Below are 14,453 nucleotides of genomic sequence, written 5' to 3'. Positions count from 1 at the left end.
TATATAGGAGTGCATAGCAACAGTGCTCCATTGCTTTCTATACAGCCAGAGAAAACGACCAACACATATCTTTAGCCTTTTTTATTTTTGCACTTTCAAAAACAGTTTGAAACAGTTTCTTTAGCAAAAAAAAAAGGTTCAACATCAAGCAACAAATTGCAATTTTAAACTTTCAATTATTTTTCTTATGTACATAATGTACAATTTAGCTTTTTTTTTTTTAAAGAACTTCCTCTTACTGAATTCTTCATGTGGTCTGAGGTACAAAATGTGAAAAATGCACACAACATCAGAACCCATCGTTATCCTGTTCAACTTGAAGAAGTAAATATACTCTTTGAAATATTCCATGTCTGTGTCATTTTAGAATCAGAAAAAACTGATTCAGAAAGATTTTAACTGGGCTAACATGCTTACTTTAATATTTAAAAATTCTGGCTTAAGATACTCAATTCTTTATTCTTTTTTACTAAGATTATTATTTGGCCGTCCAGACGTTAGATTCCAAAGAACATCAATCATTTCTTCCAGTTTTTCATAATTCAGTGATCACAAAAATTCATGTCCAATCAACAGATCACCACCTTTTTTTGGACTAAAGGAAAACTCTGAGTTTTATCGTACATTTTCTACAAAAATGGTCAAAAACATTGGATTGAAGCCACTGCTAACAACTACCTGGAGGTGGCAGCATTTCTTACTTTTATGACAGTTGCCTCAGCCTTACTTGATGTCAAGTGACAGTTCATAATCGATATGGCAAGTAACGAAAAGTCACATTTGAAGTTATACATCAGCACCAATATTACTAAATTATTTACAAATATTTCTAAAGCAGCACCATCAAATCTGTGAATTTGATGGCGAAAAATTACAAAAAACAATTATGAAATCCTACAGAAGGAGATCCACATGAAAAAAAAAATCAATATTATTTAACTTTAAGACACATATTGAAACAGACATTTATTGATATTTGAACAGTTTGTAAATGGGTTTTATCGATACATTCTGGCACAACCGGCCATGAGGACATTCATAATCTTGATTTGGGGACAAAATGAGAACGAGTTTCTGAGAGTCAGAGTTTCTCCAAAATGACAAATCTCAGTTGAAAAACAAACGACTGTTTCCAATTATTACCTAAACTAGTAATCACTAATCAAACCTGCAGCTTGCCCTCTCTGGTCAGGTACGAGGTCTGGATTGACCGCTCACTATCAGCGCTGCTGCAGATCCAGCTGCACAGCTTCATTCAGTCAAACCGTTCTGAAGCGAGACTCCCGGGACCCCTGAAGTCTTACCACAGCCCTCTGAATCTGCTCGTAGCTGACAAACATCACTATGTTCCAGGACCCCAGGCGAAGGAACGATGGCATGAAGCTGCAAGGAAAGATTGAGATAAATCAGCCGCTGGACTGGATTTGCCCCGGTTTTCAACGACGACACCCACCCCTTGTAAAAAGCTGAGGGCCCCTCTTTAAGCAGCATGGTCAGAGCGCAGTTGGCGGCGCCGCCGTACTGCCCGGGCACGGAGTTCATGAAGCGGGTTTTCACCACGTCCACCGGAGAGGCCACCACGGTGGTGAAGAAACCTGCGGCGAATGCGGCAGTGAAGTGACACGGCATGTTGTCTGCAGGACAAAAACGCAGAGAACACTTTGCTAAAGACCACAAAGAATGGAGAGGGATCAACATGTGGGGTGTGGGGAGACCCTACCTGTCATCAGTTTGTTCTTCAGGATCTGCTCTTTAATTATGTCATAAGTCACCAGCTCGGAGCAGTTCACAATGGCATTACGAGCTATGTTCAGCAGACAGCCTGAAAAAAACAAATGTTATGCCGTCAGAAAATATGAATAAGATTGGAAAAACAATAATAGAGCTGAAACACGACACAACAGCAGACCAGCACGAGTTTGTGTGAATCAGGCCAAAGAAACAGCAGCTAAGATGACTTCAAAACATAGTCATCAAGAACCTGGAGGGTCTTTGCCAGGTACATTGATGATGTTTTCCCCTCATCAAAAACATAAGTGGAATGTTGCTCTGATTCTTTCATGCATGTTATGAGAAATCCTGTAATCTGCCATGGCAACTGTGCGAAATGTTTCAGTGGACCTAGAGCAGCCTTCAAGATGCAGCTCCTTCAGACGAGCTAGCAGCAATTAGCAAACTATGAGTCTGCTAAGCTCATCACAACTTATGATAGTAGCTTATAAAGTATCTTTTTTGATTCATGAGAGCTACTTCTCAGTGCAACGCTGGTAGTAGCCATGCTATGATAACTCAGTGAAGGTGGAGTTTCAGAAAGAGCAGAGGTTTTTAAGAGACAGAGGTGCAATTTCAAGGCGTTAACTTACAAAAAAAACTTTTATTTAAGTCATATTTTATATATATAGTGTTTCTATAACAACTAAAGGTAACATAGTTACTGGATTGCGCTATAAAATGGCGCTATGTGCCTGGAAAACACATAATACCGCCTTTAAACATGCATGACAGGAGAGTTTTCCCACCGTTTTGAGAAAGTTGAAATGCACAATCTATGCATTGTGTAAATAGATAAAGCATGATGATCAGTGCATGTTGTTTTAGGTCTAGCACCCAGTGAGGGTTCAAACCTTAACCTGTTCTTGAAATACATCCTATTAGGATGGGGGAGAGGAGTGCTCTGACAAATTGAAAGCGTTGTGGATAGAGTTGAAACCATTAACAGTAATTATGATAAATTGGTTATCGAAATAATCGTTAACTATTTTAGTAATAGATTAATTGTTAAATGGAGCACACAAACTCAAAATAAGTCAATTTGCTGAAAGAAATTAAAGCAGTAACTAAGCTAAAACTGTTAAAAAATTTATGCTTTTTGAATTTGAGATAAAAAACGAAACATCTTTTTAGTGTATATGCACACATCTTGACTTTGAAAATACCTTTCCAGAGCCCTCTGAAGCCCTCCACCCTGGCGATGGTCTTGTAGGCCTCGGTGGTGCTGCTGTACCTCTTGACGGAGCCGTTGTCCAGCTGGTGGACCTGAGCCTGGAACCTGACCTTCACAACATCGGTGGGCTGAGCAAATGCCACCGCCATCGCTCCGGTGGTGGAGCCYGCCAGCAGTCGGGTCCCGAGTCCAGGATCTGTCACACAGCAGTTTGTGACAACTAGCGACTACATGCAACTTTGCAGAAACAAGTCATTGTAGGGCTGGCCATGAAATCTGCTGTCAACGTTTTACTGGCTACATGTAACATCATGAATTCCTCTTTCCAGACTTGACAGTTCGGCCAGCTTTACTGGTTCTTCTTGGCCTGCCAGTCGAACACATGCTGGCTGCAGTTTCCTTTTTTTTTTTTTTTTGAGTATAAAACAGTTTGTTGGACACCAACAAGAGAAACAGTGATTGTACTGTACAGCTTTTCAGGATTTCCTAAAGATTCAACACATTAGATAGGTCTTTCCTTGGTGCAGCTATTGCATTAACAAGCTAAGGTAATTCTGACTTGTTTCTAATTATACCGTAAAAGTACGACACTGAAAGCCTAACACTACTACACTTAATCCAAAACCTTGACTGTTATTTCAAAGTGTTCATGGCTGAAGCTTGTTGAAGGTTTCCCAGGTGTGCGGTGTTGGTCAGAATGCACATACTCTCCGCTCCGTGGGCGTAGAGCTGCTTCATGGTGTCGTACAGACCGATCCGGACGGAGGCAAAGCACATCTGTCGGTGCAGCCCCGCCACGAGCCCGTTGTACAGATTCCTCGGCCCCTCGGCCCTCACAATGGTGATAATGGTGCCAAATACACCTCTGTATGTCGCCTTCTGGCCTATTGGGAGGTCTTTCGATTCTCCTTGGACCTGAATAAATATTACAGGTAAAAAAAAAAATGAATAAAAAAAAAAACTGTTGAGAGTAAGAGATTTATACTTGGAATGATTTTAGACGTGTCAATATTCAGCATTTTGTCACATTAAGAACCACAAATGTCTAAGTGTTTTAAAGAGATTTTATGTGAAAGCCTACATACAGAATGAGATCATTTATGGTTTTCAGACATTTTGACAAAACAAACAATTTATTGCAAAATATCTCATTTCAGTCAGATTGAATGGCAAGCATTTATGAACTAAAGGTTTTCAATGCTTGGCAATGATTCTCAATTGGATTTAGATATGGGGCTTTGACTAGGCCATTCTAACACCTAAATATGCTTTAATGTAAATTAGTTCACTGTAGTTCAGTCTATATGCTTAGTGTCATCCTGCTTTAGGTTGAAGGCTTTTAAAGCTTCCAGCAGTTTGGTCTCTTCTCAGCATCCCCACAGCATGATTCTGCCACCACCCTGTTTCACTCTGACTACTGTTTCTTCTCCAGCCCAACCTAAAGACCAGATTTGTAACATACTCTACTGATAGTCCTCTTGTACACAGATAATCCCAACTAATTACAAGAGGCCTCTTGGCTGCTGTTATGAATAGTGTTCTCTGATCCCAGCCTGTCAGCTTAAATCAACGGTATTGTCTTGGTAGGTTTGGTGCAAGCAAGGTAAAGAGAATTGAATATAAACACACCACACTGATCAGTTTTTATTTGATAAACAAAAGAAACTGAGCTTTTCTTAAAAAAGGGGGAAAATAATTCTTTACAGATGTTTCATCATTCGGGTGAAAGCAACAGCTGAAAGGTTGGAGCAAAAGAAAAAAAAACATCTTAAAGCCTAAAGAATGGAAAAATATAATTTTATGTCAAATAACACCAAACAAGATTCAGAAAACAATGTGCATTATTAATGCACAATAAACCAGAATTCTGTCTATAATTAGACAGAATTCTAGTTTCATCTGTAACTTGTCTTGCTAAAGGAAAATTCTTAAAGATTACGAATAAAACTTTTCAAATCCTTGTATTTAATTTTAAAATGCTAAGCTGATGAAATCTTGCATGAAGACCATTAAATAGTTGCTTTCTCCAAAACTATTGCACTTGATCTGTTTCAAACAAATGCTGAGGCAAACTACGCCTTTTGAAATACACAACCATCAAATCCATATCTGAAAACTCTTCCAAGGACTTTCATCTTTTAGTACCTTATTGTTATTATTATCCTGAATTCAATCAAATTTAAGGATAAAAAGTTAAAGATAATGAATGACTTTAAGTCACTTTGGCTTCTACTGATAATTATGTAGAGTCACAAGTCTGTGTAGGAGCATAGCAGTAAATACTGTTTTTGAAAAATTAAAACCCATCCCACATGTCCTGGTTGCGATGCTTTTTGTTACCTGCAGTCGTACTTTGGCAGTGTCCAACGGGAAGGTGACCAGGTCAGCCACGCAGCCAGCTGTTCCAGCTGAAAAAATCTTGACAGCAGCTGTAGGTGCCAAGTCAGCTGCTGATCCTCCTGCCATGTTCAAAATGGTAAAGGATCAACGCAGTCTTTAAAAAGCAAAAATCAATCCAGAGCTTTCAGTCATCCCGAAATCTGACGTTAATTCTGGATCTTTTCAGGACTTTATGACAGATAACCGGAAAAAACAATCATGTTCCAGGTAATAAACAGAATGTGTGTCTTGTTAAAGTAGAGTTCTCTTCTTGTGCCATTACTTGTTGTCCCTTAGAACTGAAAGCAGGCGAACAGATAAAAGTCAGATACCTTGGCATAAGAACCTGATGGGAAGGTGTTAACTGATTATTCTGAGACTGTTGCGCTGCCTCTCCGGAAAAAAAAGGAAGAAAAAGAAAAACAAACAAAATGAACACAGTGTGCAGTACACGCCAGAACAAAATACCAACCGTCTGGCTGCCGGCGGGCGTGTTTTCAACAAACAACTCACCTGCTTGATGACGCGAAGGTTTGAACAGCTGGTCTGACTGGTGACACGCTGGTTTAAACCAGAAATGTTTTGTAGCAGGTTGGAGTATCAGCTCAATATGAACTCAATTTTAATTTCAATAATTACAGAAGCTACAAATTATTATGATTAATTACTGAGGTTATGCCAACTATGGTTGCATAACTTCACTCTAGAAGATATTGAAAAATCCAACCTTTAATAAAATACATTTTTTTCAGAAGTTAGAGAGGAAAAAAATAACGAATTTTTAAAACGTATGTGGGGGAATTTTTAAGACCACCGTTGGGTAGTCCACAGTTCTGGAGTGCTGTGGTTCTCTTTGAAAGTCCACAAAAAGAAAAAAAACCTTTTTCCTTGATATCAGTCCTCTAAATCTGGTAAGATATGTGACAAGAGCTGAAGAGAACTATGCATGCAGGCATTGAAGATGACGGAGATCTGAACTATGTAAAGAAATTGTGCCAAGAGGAATGTAAGAAGACCAGTGCTGCTCTGCCGGCAAACCTGTGTCGTACAAAACATTTGGAGGTGAAACAATATGTAAAGGTACTAAAGGTGATTTTGTGAAAAGGAATTAACACTTTTCTATATTTAAAGTATGATGTAAAATTTACTTTTTTGATCTCTACATCATGTTTTAATCTTATTACCCCATCAAAAACATACCTGGAGTTTTGCCTTGGTTTTTTCATGAATGTTTGAGAAATCCTTTAGTCTCTCGTGGCAACCATTCAGCTGTGCTAAACGTCTGGTTGGACCAAGCTCCGCCTTCGAGTATGCAGCTCCTCTTCGGAGCTTCCGCCTCACAGAGCAGCCCTCACTTGACACCTCCAATATCCTCCTTCAGACTAGCCAGCAGAAATTAGCAAAAACCTGGTGGAATATATACGAGCTAATTCTTGTAGCTGGAAAAAACGTTGTTAAAAGGAGCAATGTATGACTTTCTGAAGGCAGAGTTTCAGAAAGAGCAGAAGTTTCTTAAAGAGACAGAGGCCCAATTTCAAGGCGTTCAATTAAAAAGACATTTCTTTCAAGTCATATTTGATATGTAGAGCAATTTTACAACAAATGAAGGTAACATAGTTGATGGTGCTATAAGATGGCTCCGAGGTCTAGAGAGCCACATATGGTGGTCCGTGGGCCTTGAATTTGCAACATTGTGCATTAGTACAATAAAAGATTAATGTATTTTTAAACTTTTCACACATCTTTACCAAATCTTCCAACAAAATCGTACAGATCTGTGTACCATGCAGATATTCGTCCACAACATCTGCTTGGTTACATCTAGGGTTTTGTAACATTCACGAAATCTCAAGTTCAAAAAACACAAAAGGTTCAAAGTGCAGAACATTTTTCAATATTTATTTATAAAACATACAAATATAAAAATTAATTTACATGATTATTGTGGTGTAAAACCACTGAGCTAACTGGACTTATCAAAACGAGCTGCGAATATCTTTGCGATTCTGTCCGTCTGTTTCTTCAGGGACAGAGGGGACAAGTCCGGCCGTTGCCGGGGACCTCTGTGAGGGGGAACGCGGCGGCGGTCTGAGGAGTTCTGACCCTGCAAATACCACGCAGAAATACATCTTCAATCATAAAAACATTAGAGTCAGGGACATGTCATTGCATGTCAAGAGTTTAAAATAATGACTTGTGTGATTGTGGTGTGTCACCCCACCAAGTCAACGAGTCATTCTTTACATTTTTTTAACATGAAAGACTGCTGAACGCTGTATGTGTGGAACACATAAACACAATCATGGATTAAACACTGAGTAACAGGCTTAAACCGGTTTCTAAGCAATGGTGTGCCGTTCTAATTCCCAGCATTCACTCTAGCAAGAATGTTACTGTAGTAACTAACTGCTGTTATAGTTCCATGGTGTTTAAACAGAAATTTAAAAACAAATTTACCATAATTTTACTTCTTTTATTCAAAACAGGAAAAAGCAACATGTTTCTATTGCTGATAAATTAATTAAACATATTGTTTATTAATTAGATCAATAAGTGGTGGTCCTTTGGTTTCAGCACAATGGCTATAAGGGCCTTTTTTCCCCAAAGAACAAATTTATCTTTGTTATAAGTATGAAGTAGAACAAAAATGTTGTGGCATGTTTTAGCAACTTAACTGGCCATGTGCAGCAACAATTAGCAACAATAACTCTCCATTAAGCTGGAGAAAACTCCAATATTTTCTTTGATATATCAGTAAATAGACTTGAGACTCTGGGATGAGCAGGAAAACTGTGAGCATTTTAAAAACCATAACTTCTAAAACGTTACTACCAGAAACTACCAATACCAATATAAATAACAACAAAGGTTTTAATATCAGAGATAAAGCTGTAAAATACTTACAGATTCATAAGATGTGTTAGAGAAGGATGGAGCTAAACGGATGGCTCTCAGTGACGCCTCCAGTTGGTGAGATGGGAGGAAGAAATTAGGGACTTCCACAGGCAATGAGCTTAAGGTAAGAAGTTTAAAAAAATAACAAGACTTAAAGATTGTGTCATATATCTCTATTATAAATCAATATAAAAACGTCATTAGTGCTCAAAGCAAAGTCTAAAACTTCCCAAATGCTAAAGCCTTTTAATTAATTAGGTTAAATTAGACTTAAAAAAAATTAAGAATCAAATTTGAAAAAGGTCTGTACTATAAGTTATTGAAGTCACTGAGCTTTATAAAAGGCTTTGACTCTGAAATGGTGGCATATAGAAGAGATTAGGAAACGTACATGTTTATGTAAAAATGTAATTATCAAAGTAAACTCTTCGAAAACTCTGTTTCGAAAGATAAATGGCCAGTAACCTCCTCCTCACACACCCTCAACCTTGGAGTCGTCTTCGACTTCAAGCATCCATTCAGGAATCAAATCGTTTCAATTTCAAATACCGCCATCTTGAATCCCAAGAACATTGATTACCTCCGCCTTTCACTGCTCCTCCTTTACAGGTGAACCTTTGATTCATTCATTTTCCAGTTCTTGACTTGGTTTCTGCAACAGCCTCCACATGGTAAGATCAATATAAATAAAAAAATAAGTCTGATAGCATGTTCAATAATTTCACTGAACTCCAATTAAGAACCGCGGGGTATTCTGGAGGATGTAGGCAGAGAAAAGGCTTTAGCTGCTGAACTGATCACAACTAGCTAAGCAACGTTGGCAGCATCAACTAACTCACTCACTCTCTGGTTACCTAACAACTGGCTCAGCAAGTTTCAGGTTTCTCCACCGTGCCTCATAAATGCATAAAAATTTAAATAAAGGTATGGAGTGAAAGCTGTGGATAAATCAGGAAAGATCACACCACCAGTTTGGCAGTAATTTACATAATTAAAATTGCTATTATTGCTATTGCTATTATTATTATTACAAAATAATAATATTCTATAATTATTATTATAAAATTATTATAATTACTATACTAATAATAATAATTATTATTATTATAATAGAATAATAATAATAATTATTATTATTATTCTAATAATAATAATAACGAATAAAAGTAATTGTTGCAATACTAGCTTCTACATGATGGTAGCTTTGATATAAACAGCTAATCTGACCTGGTTACCAGTTAAACAGACTAGCCAGAAAAATAAAGCTAACAATGTGAAATAAATAAATAAAACCAGGTTAAGGATACGTCTGGAACTGGTTTTCTTCCATGTCCTGAGTTCCTGAAGCACTGTGTGTGTCAGCGGCAGGCTGTGGCGATGATGACGTGTCATCTGAACAGTTGGGGCTGTTTGACCCCTTTGTCTGATCGCCGGATTGTAGCATCCTGTCATCGTCGCTCTCTGTACGGTGAACATTGTCTGTGCGTTTCTTATTGGAAAGACAGCCGTCTCGGTTTTCCTCCAGACTTTTGTCCTCATTCTCACTCATGTCTGACTCTTTCTGATCCTCTATGCTCTCTACAGAAACCAGATCAGGGTCTGACAGGATGCTGGTCCAAGGACTGGTTCTGTCCGTTAGTGACGTCACCTCATTCAGAGGCCTGGGCTGCAGCACCATCTCCTCGAAATCCTTGTCTTCTTCTTCTTCATCATCATCATCGCCAGCTTTCTCGTCCTGTCTAAAATCCTCTTGGTGTTCGTCCTGTGACAGGTTGTCCTGGCTGCTTTGCTCGTCCTTTTTGTCGTCGTGGTCAGAGTCGGTGTCGTCCTCAGACGTCTCGGCAGGCAGCGGAGATGCAACATCCAAACGATTATGAATCACTCTGTTTGGACTGGACTTGCTGTCTGGGTTGGCCGGAGGGCTGCTGCGTTCCACAGGTGAGTCTGATGAGCTCTGAGTGTTGGAGGGAATCGTTTCCAGGAAGTGACCTCGTAGACCTGAAAGACGAGCCAAAATATGGAGAGAAGAGAAAAAATAAAAACATCAAAATTTTGATTTCTGTTGTCAGATGTGGTTTGATAAAAGAGGTTGATGTTAAAAATATTATCTAATTTATTTTGTAAATAATTACGCTTTAATGCAAACGTATTTGTTAAACCTATAACTATTTCATGACAGTATAATATGAGACATATAATCGGGCATGATTGACTGCGCCAAGACACGCCTTCTGGCTCTGATTGGTTGTTTCTAGTTAGCACTGATTGAAGGCAGTGGAACTCAAATGTTTTTCCCAGTCTGTCTTGTACCAAACTGTCACAACATAGAGACAGTTTCAGTAAATATGACATACATTTTTTTATAAAAGCGTGTTTTACGTCTTTAATTTATTGTATATCTGTTGTTATGTCTTACTCATTTGTACAGTGCTTTGTAAAATTTTTGAGTCATAACTGCTGGGCATTGTTTTTATTATGTAGGATAAACATTGTTTTTTTTCCAACTTTTTACCTTGGTATTTTATGATACATTTGTTTTTTTTTTGGAACAATCAAATACAAATTGGATCAGAATCGGTTGGCCGACTTTTTATATTTTTAATATTTGGGAAGAAGCTCACCACTGATGATGTTGTTGACTTCCCCAACAAGCTGGTTGGACTTGAGGAGCAGCTGACTCGTGTCGGTCTCCAACACCCCCCGATCCACGTCTTGGTTGTGGCCGTCTTGTTCGGTCACAGGCGGGAAAGTAGGAGTGGATAGCTTACGGTTGAAGTATCGTTGAATGTTGTCAAGCTCGCTAAGTTTTCTCCTGTCATAAAAATATGAGTAGTTTTATATTGGTACCGTGAGTTTTTTTTTTGAAAAGTGTCAAATGTAAATGATTATTGTAGTAATTGATTATTGTGACGGTCAATCAATTAATCAGACAAAAAAAGAAATGACATTCTGCAGATTTTTTTATTGAACCACTTTAAAGATTTTATATACAATATTAAAAATACATTTTAAAAATTTTAAAACATTTATGCACAGAGAAGGGTTTTCATCTTAAATGTAATATTTTTTTATAGTTTTATTTTAATTACTTGTTTGGGTATATTGTCCTTTCAGCAAACAGCCTTTTATGAGTCTATATACTTATGTTTACAATTAATTGACCACTAAATCACTTGACAATTAGGACTGTCGCGTTAACAAATTTACCTGGATGATAATTTGAATTAAAACTTATTGTTGCTTGAGACCATTTTTAAGTAATATAATAGCAATAATGGCATAATATTGCAAGAACACATTGTCATGGATCAATAAACTTTAAATTCTAATGAACATTTAAACACTGGAACTGGAAAATATTTGAAATATCCAAAATAAATAAATAAAACAACAGAAATGACAAATAAAATTTATTATAAAGTCTGTATAAACAAATTTATCTTTCAAAAAAGGGATAGTTTATCATTTATTAACTGAATGATAAAAGACTGAAAACTTTTATCATTCAGTTTTTGGTAATAACAGAGAGAAAAGAAAAACGATAAATCAAGCAAATAAAAATTATTGAGTTTCTTTTAATTTATCATTCAATTTACTGATTTATTGATAATTGTGACAGGCCTATTGACAATTATTCTAATAATCGATTCATCACAATAACTCTGATTAATTGTTTCAGACCTAATGTAAAGGTAAAGAATGGGAATTAAAAAATTCATCTGAATACCTGAGTGCTGAAAACAAAAATGAGCTGGAGGGATTAACGTCACCGGTCGGGCCGCCACAGGTCGGGCCGCCACAGGCAAAGTGAGACGCTGTTTGTTCTTGCAGATTCTGGTGGTAAAGACGAACTCTGTCCATGTGCTCAAAATGGCGATTGTTCTCACTTGGCCTGCGACATGAAATAATTAATGAAAAGGAGAAAAACTGTTTGGATATCGCCAAACTGCGAGAGTACTAACCTTTCAGAGAACGGCACGTCGCTGTGGTTTGGCGATGAGATCTTCTGCTCTGGGAATCTGCTGATGTGGGAGGGAAAGCTGCTGTACATGGCTGTGGTTTGATAGCTGAGAGGAGTGGTCTGCAACAAAGCCTGGAAATTACCCCGTTCTCAGCTTGAGATTTAGAAACCACGATTTAGAAATCACCAGATATTACATTTCATCAAAACGGCACACTTACTGATACGTTTTTGGCAGCTTCATCGTTGATGCTTTTTCTCTGTCCACGAAGGTCCTGGACTCCCCTCAAAGGAGTTATAGACACTTTAATCTGACCGTGACACTGGCCACTGAAGTCTGTGATGTTGTACCAACCACACACTGATGGGAAACCCCAGAGTAAAGGAGACAGGTCTACAGTGGCAAATCCAATCACCCGCTCCATTTCTGCAGACGTAAAACATCAAAACGGTTAAATAATACCACGAAACAAGCCAAAACATCATAAAACACTATTCATCTCACAATACCTCCTCTGTGCCACACTTTGAAAACAAGAAACTGATGTGGATCGACCAGCAGCTCCTTTGAAAGCCTGGAAATGTAAAGCAAACACGTTAAATTGTTGCAAATGTGTTGCTTACTTTGAGGTCTGTGTAGAAAGCAGACCTGCACTCGTGCTGATGGTCCCACACAGGACAGTCCGTGTTGGTTACAACAGATGTGCAAACTGGTTCAGATGAGTCAGCGGTGACGTATGAAACACAGCAACAAGGAGTTCCTTCGGTGCGCTCAGTAAGAGGACAAGCTGGGGGAAAATGAAACACTTGTTTGGTCTAGATTCTCTGTCATCTAGAACATGGCGATGTACTTCTGGGGATTTTATGTGATAAACATCCATGTGTACAACATAATATACAGAATGTAAACGAAATGATGAATGGCTTCCTAAAGAAAAATACATTTTTGCAACATCCATTCAGAATACCTTTAGAGTTTAAGAACTAAATACAGTTCATTGACTGTAAACTTGCCCGTTGTTTAGAAGAAGAGTGGACAATAATTTCAGTGTTAAACATGCAAGGCTGGTAGTGATGATCCCTGAAAGATTTGTTTCTGTAATGACAGTCAAAGAGAGCCCTACAAGGGATTGACTCAAGGACAAAACAAATACACTCCATAGTTTGATTGTTTCTTGATTTTGAAAACTATGATGTGAGTTTATGATGTGCAACTCTGTGTTGGCTCATCTTATAAAATCCCAATAAAACACAGTAAAGTAAATATTAAATGCTTTACATAACATACTAACCTTTCAGATTGAGGTGCATGGCTCGGTCCACTGCCACAATCACAGGGAAAGAGTCTTCCACGCTCACCTCCGTGAGATGTGCAGACATCAGGTCCGGAGTTTTGTTAGAGGGTTTACTCCTGTGTGTGCTGCGGGTGTGTGACGATTTTCTGGGAGCAGACGGGGAGCCATGTGCTTCTTCCATTTCCTCCAATAAGATCTCCTCCTGACTGTCAGAGTCCAGCTGGGTGTCATGTGCAGCTGACAGGTTTGTGGGAAAGGAACCATCCGATGATGTGATGTGCACCCTGAGAGCTGCGCCTTGTAGATCGGCGGCAGAGGGCAAGAACAACGGGTACACTCCTGCAGAAACATAATAAACAGAGTTTCTACATGTTTCACCAACTCAAAATTAAGACTTTTTAAGAGCTTTTTAAGAGCATTATGAATGAAATTTAAGACCAGTATCACGACAGAAATATACAAAAGAAAATTAAGTATATGTTGAACAGAATGCATGTATTACTGTACAGGTTGGCAACAAAGGTAAGCCAGTGGCGAAGACAAACGTCCAGCCAACTAATGACAAATGTACTCTGTACCCATAAAAGATGCAAAAAAGCTAGCGAGCTAGCAAGGGTTTTTGGAGGCTGGTTAGTGGTAGGGCTGGATGATATGGCCGCGATATAAGCATTTCAAATCAGTCGATATCAATAATTAATTAGTTTCTTGTTTTAAATATCTGAAATACTGCCAAACTGGTGACATGACCTCTCCTGTTTTATCCACAGTTTTCACTTGGAGGCGAAACCTTAAATCGTTGCTGTGCAAGTTTCACAAGTTGTTGCTAGGTATCCAAAGAGTGACTGGACTGAGTTACTTGAATGCCATTCACTTTGCTTTACTGGTCGTGAGATAGATATTGAGCGGTTAAAGTCTTTCCTTTGCCTACATCCCCCAGAATGCTGTGCGTCTCTAGATTAGAGTTTAGTGAATATAATAT

At 38.3% G+C, this 14,453-nt stretch overlaps 2 protein-coding genes across 6 annotated transcripts in view; both read right to left on the bottom strand.

The window, feature by feature from the left end:
* Positions 1-949: 949 nt before the first annotated feature.
* On the bottom strand, positions 950-6,005 carry LOC103474136 (mitochondrial uncoupling protein 2-like). 3 transcript variants are annotated; one of them, XM_008424895.2, is made up of 6 exons: positions 5,285-6,002; positions 3,652-3,859; positions 2,937-3,140; positions 1,721-1,822; positions 1,454-1,634; positions 950-1,383 (listed from the first exon to the last, which is right to left on the bottom strand). In XM_008424895.2, the coding sequence occupies exons 1-6, from the start codon at positions 5,408-5,410 to the stop codon at positions 1,260-1,262; spliced, it is 945 nt and encodes a 314-aa protein (XP_008423117.1). In that variant the 5' UTR covers positions 5,411-6,002; the 3' UTR covers positions 950-1,259. The 3 variants fall into 3 exon arrangements, with proteins under 3 accessions (XP_008423117.1, XP_008423116.1, XP_008423115.1); XM_008424894.2 differs by having other exon boundaries at positions 950-1,634; positions 5,297-6,005; XM_008424893.2 differs by having other exon boundaries at positions 950-1,634; positions 5,285-6,003.
* Positions 6,006-7,194: 1,189 nt separating this feature from the next.
* The window catches only part of c2cd3 (C2 domain containing 3 centriole elongation regulator), a 21,502-nt gene continuing 14,243 nt past the window's right edge, over positions 7,195-14,453 (bottom strand). For 2 of the 3 annotated variants that reach the window (XM_008424890.2, XM_008424892.2), the window contains exons 24-33: positions 13,472-13,813; positions 12,829-12,967; positions 12,690-12,754; positions 12,401-12,606; positions 12,181-12,311; positions 11,946-12,110; positions 10,840-11,030; positions 9,526-10,216; positions 8,228-8,336; positions 7,195-7,427 (exon numbers count right to left, since the gene is read on the bottom strand). In XM_008424890.2, coding sequence (XP_008423112.1) covers positions 7,287-7,427; positions 8,228-8,336; positions 9,526-10,216; positions 10,840-11,030; positions 11,946-12,110; positions 12,181-12,311; positions 12,401-12,606; positions 12,690-12,754; positions 12,829-12,967; positions 13,472-13,813 — 2,180 coding nt within the window. In that variant the 3' untranslated portion in view covers positions 7,195-7,286. The remainder of the gene's footprint in view (positions 7,428-8,227; positions 8,337-9,525; positions 10,217-10,839; positions 11,031-11,945; positions 12,111-12,180; positions 12,312-12,400; positions 12,607-12,689; positions 12,755-12,828; positions 12,968-13,471; positions 13,814-14,453) is intronic. The other variant, XM_008424891.2, reaches the window with a different exon arrangement.

The sequence above is a fragment of the Poecilia reticulata genome, linkage group LG13 (assembly GCF_000633615.1).
Source record: "Poecilia reticulata strain Guanapo linkage group LG13, Guppy_female_1.0+MT, whole genome shotgun sequence".
In the NCBI taxonomy this organism is placed as follows: domain Eukaryota; kingdom Metazoa; phylum Chordata; class Actinopteri; order Cyprinodontiformes; family Poeciliidae; genus Poecilia; species Poecilia reticulata.
The sequence above is the reverse complement of the archived record's forward strand: the minus strand, read 5'-3'. Positions and strand labels throughout refer to the sequence as shown.